We start from the raw sequence: 4,885 nt of genomic DNA, 5'->3' as shown, positions 1-4,885 counted from the left end.
AACTAAATTATTAGCCAAATTTCCTAAAATACCAACATATTTTTCTATGAAGAGCATTAACATTATTCTTTTCCATGAAAAATTTCAAAACCTGCATAATTAAATTAATGTGTAATCAGCTACAGGTCAATATATAAGGTAGGTGTAAAAGAAAAATTTCAAAGCCCTACAACATCAAATATTCATCACACACATCAAATCTAAGTTGGATTTCTCAAAAAGTTAAAGAAGATTGTTTAGGAGAAAAAAAATACTAACCTAAACACTTGGGGAGATCCCACACAGCTATAGATGTTGGTGTACATTCGGTTTGACAAAGTTGATGATTTTCCTCATGGTTGACATTCATTGCAAGCATCCATGCACCGATAGTAACATCCTCATTGCTGAACATCCGGAAACTGATAGATAGAATATTTTAATAAAACAGTAACACAAAGATATCTTATACTACAAATATGAATACGGTAAGTGAAAATGTGAATAAATTGCCTGTTGTTTCTAAGAGCAACCAAGCTCGGAACATCTGCAGAGAGAGAATAAATTGGACCATAAGCTTGCAACATATGAAGAAATATTCTAACCCAAGCATATACCCTAGAGGCTCATACCTACAAAATATGAACATAAGAATTCTTCTCAGAATCCACAAAAAAGTAGAGAAGATCTTTACTTTGAAATGTGCCAAGCTTGTCAAACTCGGAGCAGGAAACCGTCATTTTCCTGGATGTCATCCTCAGGAACTTTAATATATCCTCCTCAATTGCTAAAAATAGTCGTAATGTGTTGAAAGAAAAATTCATGAATATATCTGAAACTGCAACATGGATATTTGTTTTCCCAGAAGCATTTGAGAACTTGATAGAAGTATCAAAAGGCTCTAAAATTCTGATCCCATTGCTCTCCATAGTTAAACCAATAACATTTGCACTCATTTCTATTGTATCACCCTTCAACACGAGCCTATAATAGACAGCAGATAAACATGAAAGATTTTTTTAGTAAGTTGATCGTTTAAAAAGTAAATCATAAATCTAGAACAAAACCCTCAACCTCCAGCTTATAAACATGAAACAAAACAAAAAGTTATTCATAAAAGAATCATTCTATCTCTCTCTCAGAATATGAACATAAGAATTAACCTATTCCCTTCAGATTTCTCTCAGAATGTACTGGCCTCTTTCCTTCAGTTTAGAATATATTGGATATAGGTTTCCAGGGAGCCAGGTTTTGGACCCATCCACCACATACAAACTAACACACCCAAAATGGAATGAGAAAATAGTGTGCTTACTCATTTTATTAAACAAATAGTGAAGACTTGTTAATCAAAAATAGAAGATTTATGTTTAACCCTATTTAGAAGACAGACATTCATTTAGGGATAGAAAATAATAAGAAAAATGATAAATAGACTATTGCAGAATCATGTTTGAGTTTTAGTACCTATATATATGCCAGAGAAAGGAACAAACTTATAAGCATTTTTCCAATACCCAAATTATCCAGTAACATGCAACACTAGCGTTAGTATGAAAAGGACCAAATACAAATTTAAGGCACCCATGAAATTTAATCAACAAAATTCAAGAAGGCAAGAAAGAGAGACCTCCATGGTTGCTCTGTTTTATTTCCAATTCCATCCATATTGTATGCGACAGCAGGAACATCTTCAGAGCTTGCACTCACTGGAGGGAAGCTTCTCATGCTGATGGAAGTCTTAACAGAGCCTTCCGCCTCTTCACCATCATTTATGTTTTTCTCTTCTGCCTTTATCGACATCTCCTTCGCCATCATCACACCATGAGCATCCCTAAAAAACCAAATAATAATAATAATAATAATAATAATAATAATAATAATAAAATTAGCAGACTAAGAAGAAAACAATATTTATAATCTTTCCTAGACAGACAGGCAAGAGAAAAAAGTATATGACCTGATACAGGAGAAATAAAGATCCACACAACTCTCAATGAATTCAGCTCGTCAACAAACTGTTTATTTTTAGAGATTTAACCTTGACTTCAGCACCTTGAGTGAAAAAATATGCAAAATCTGCATCAGCTACCAACCCACAGACAATCTCTTTAAAATCATGAACCTGAATACAATGCATTCCTTCTTGTTTGATTACCCATACCTGGTGAAAAAATATAAATTGTTAAAAATGGTGAAAGTTACTCATCAAATACAATCTTTAAAACAAAAAAAAAAGTAACACTTTTTTTATCTTTTATTAGAATTAGGTATAAAGTAGTTGGTGAAAACTGAAAAAACTGTAGGTGAAGTAATGTCTTCAACAATTGCATTCTTGAATTCTTCAAGAGTCCATGAAGAGGACATGTACACCTTTCTCATTTTCACTGCTGCTTTTATTCGATCCCTATCCTCAATGTACTATTTTATATAATAAATATCAGCAAACAATTCAAAAATATAAAATATTATATACTCAAAGGTCAATAGGGTTTAAAAAACTACCTATTTCTCTAGCTCATCTAATACATCTTCAAAAAGATCTTTTGGGGAGGCACCTGAACTGTTTGATGCCACTGCTAAATATGCAGGTAATTCTTTTACCTATAACCCAAAACAAAATAACAAACGTAACACAAAATTAATCCTAATGTCTTTTTTTATAAAAAATATAAAAATTTTATTGACTTACTTTATTGCAATATTCACGCCAATGAGATTTTGAAGTCAGCATTCTAGAAGCAACATGCTCTTCCATCCACATGCCCTTCCATCAGCTTAGGGAAGAATGGAATTGCTAATTCCAGGCTACTGTACAGGAGGGCTTGGAGCCATTGAATTCAGTTGAGATGGAGGAATGGAATTGACATCTCCGGGCTACTGTGTAGGAGGAGGATGTTGAGGTGGAGTCATTGGAGGGATGGAATTGACGATTCCGGGCTGCTGTATAGGAGGACTTGGAGTAGCCATTGAATTCAGTTGAGATGGAGGAACGGAAATGATGTTTCCGGGCTGATGTGTAGGCAAGCGTTGAGGTGGAGCCATTGGATTGGGTTGAGATGGAGGGAGAGCTGAAAGGTTTATCTGAGGAGGGGGATTTTAGTTGATGCAGGCCCATATAAGGCTGCTTTTACTATATCTAGTGTTAATTCTCTTTTGCTTTGTGCAACAGTTACAAGTTTAAGGGCATTATAGAATTCTTGACGCCAAGGGAGCCAGTTCTATTCTGATCAGCATGCTGCTATATCTGTAATTTTATGTAATATATTAATTAATATAATAATTATACAAATATTCAAAAAAATTGATGAGAACTACGTTGACCCATATGAAAATAGAGTAAATTACAAATATGGGCCCTGTATTTTCGAATTTTTACCGTGTTTAGTTCAGAATTGAAGTCTTTTTCAAATTTGGTCCTTTTCAGGGTTTTAGGGACCAAAATCAAAATGAGAACTTAAAATCCTAGTGTTTCATAGTGATCCACACAACTTATAATTCTTTCCATTTCATTGATTTCATTTTCATGGGTTTTGACCATAGAAATGGAGATGGTTGACTTTGACTCTTTCTTCTCTGTGTTCATAAAAGTTGGCTTATTGCTTGAAGATTTACACGAGTTAACCTGTTCATGTTCATCTTCCTCACCATTAACACAGAACTTGCTCTCTGTAATGTCATCTTCAAGAAACGACTCTATAACTTTCGTAATCTACACTACAAATTTCAATATATAAGAATATACATATACATATATCAATCAACAAAATGTCCAACAAATTGCATTAATCTACAGCTACGTAACCATGTTGAAGCTACTTGAAGAAGGTCTGTAAGAACCCTAAAAGCTCTTTCAGATTAGGGTTTTCTTTCTTTTCGTATGTAACCCTAACTGATTTCAAAGGAGCGTTAAAGTGTAATAACCCACCCATATGCATAATTGACATGATCTGATCAAGAAAGATGAAACAGAGCAATTGTTGAAATAAAAGATGAAGGAAAATAGACCTGGGTAAGAAGGCGTTTTAGGCCCATCTTTCTCCTTCTCTTCAAATCAAAGGTCAGATCTTTGTCTCGCTCTTTCTTCCTCGAACAGAAATTTCAAAATAGATGCTTGATTCAAAGGCTGCGTGCTTTCAGCGAGAAATTGGTGGGTTTATGAGAGAGGGAGAGGGGAAGAGACGTCTTGAAGGGGAAACGAAAGATCGGATTTTTATGTTGTTTTACGAAATCCCAATCCAATTGTTCGTTAAAGGGTTCATAGGCTGCTGAACAGTGAACACGCGTTGTTGCACGCCTGACCTAAGGATTGCACCATTTAATTTTTAACTAGTTTATAACTAAACAAGATGAAGATGAAACAAAAATGTTAAGATTTCCCTTTTTCTTCTTCTCTCAACCGCTTCTGTATCTATCGCTCTCTTCACCAAAGCAAGATGAAGATGAAACAACTTGATTGCGGAGGCCCCTTGTCAATTTGTGAGGACTAAAATATGGAAATGTTGAAAGAAGGAAATGACAGATATTCACGAATGATGTTCTCGTCGCCGGCTCCAAAGCGCCATAATCATGGCCGAGATCCAGAATCGTATATGTTTGCTATTTACAAATCTGTTGTTGAACCTGGAAGAATCGACCTAGGTATTCCCACTGCTGAAGATGAAGATGAAGGCCCTAGGGCTTTTTCTTGCTAAGTCGAAGAGGCGGGGGGGTTTAATTTTTTGGGGTGGTAATTTTCATCGATTTATTTCCCGCCTAAAACACGTGTTTCACTTAAAAATTATAAAGCTACCCATTTACACGACGTAGATTTTATGAAAGGCGCCCTCCGCATTTCATTTTTTTTCATTTCTGACACTAATTTTAGGGTACGCATAAATGCGTGTCGTCTATCCTTGAAATTTTG

At 35.0% G+C, this 4,885-nt stretch overlaps 1 protein-coding gene across 1 annotated transcript; it reads right to left on the bottom strand.

Annotated features, from left to right (window-relative positions):
- Window positions 1-2,856: 2,856 nt before the first annotated feature.
- Window positions 2,857-4,014, bottom strand: LOC128127872 (ENHANCER OF AG-4 protein 2-like). The gene is made up of 3 exons (XM_052766594.1): window positions 3,988-4,014; window positions 3,518-3,691; window positions 2,857-3,063 (listed from the first exon to the last, which is right to left on the bottom strand). Exons 1-3 carry the CDS (start codon window positions 4,012-4,014, stop codon window positions 2,857-2,859), a joined length of 408 nt encoding a protein of 135 aa, XP_052622554.1.
- Window positions 4,015-4,885: the final 871 nt, after the last annotated feature.

Source organism: Lactuca sativa, chromosome 8 (genome assembly GCF_002870075.4).
Source record: "Lactuca sativa cultivar Salinas chromosome 8, Lsat_Salinas_v11, whole genome shotgun sequence".
Lineage (NCBI taxonomy): Eukaryota > Viridiplantae > Streptophyta > Magnoliopsida > Asterales > Asteraceae > Lactuca > Lactuca sativa.
The sequence above is the reverse complement of the archived record's forward strand: the minus strand, read 5'-3'. Positions and strand labels throughout refer to the sequence as shown.

Coding starts and splice junctions, on each gene's coding strand:
- LOC128127872 (XM_052766594.1), bottom strand. CDS start 4,014: ATGGGCCTAAAACGCCTTCTTACCCAG. Junction 3,692..3,987: donor TAAAACGCCTTCTTACCCAG/GTCTATTTTCCT, acceptor TTTGTAGTGTAG/ATTACGAAAGTTATAGAGTC. Junction 3,064..3,517: donor CAACCATCTCCATTTCTATG/GTCAAAACCCAT, acceptor CCCCCTCCTCAG/ATAAACCTTTCAGCTCTCCC.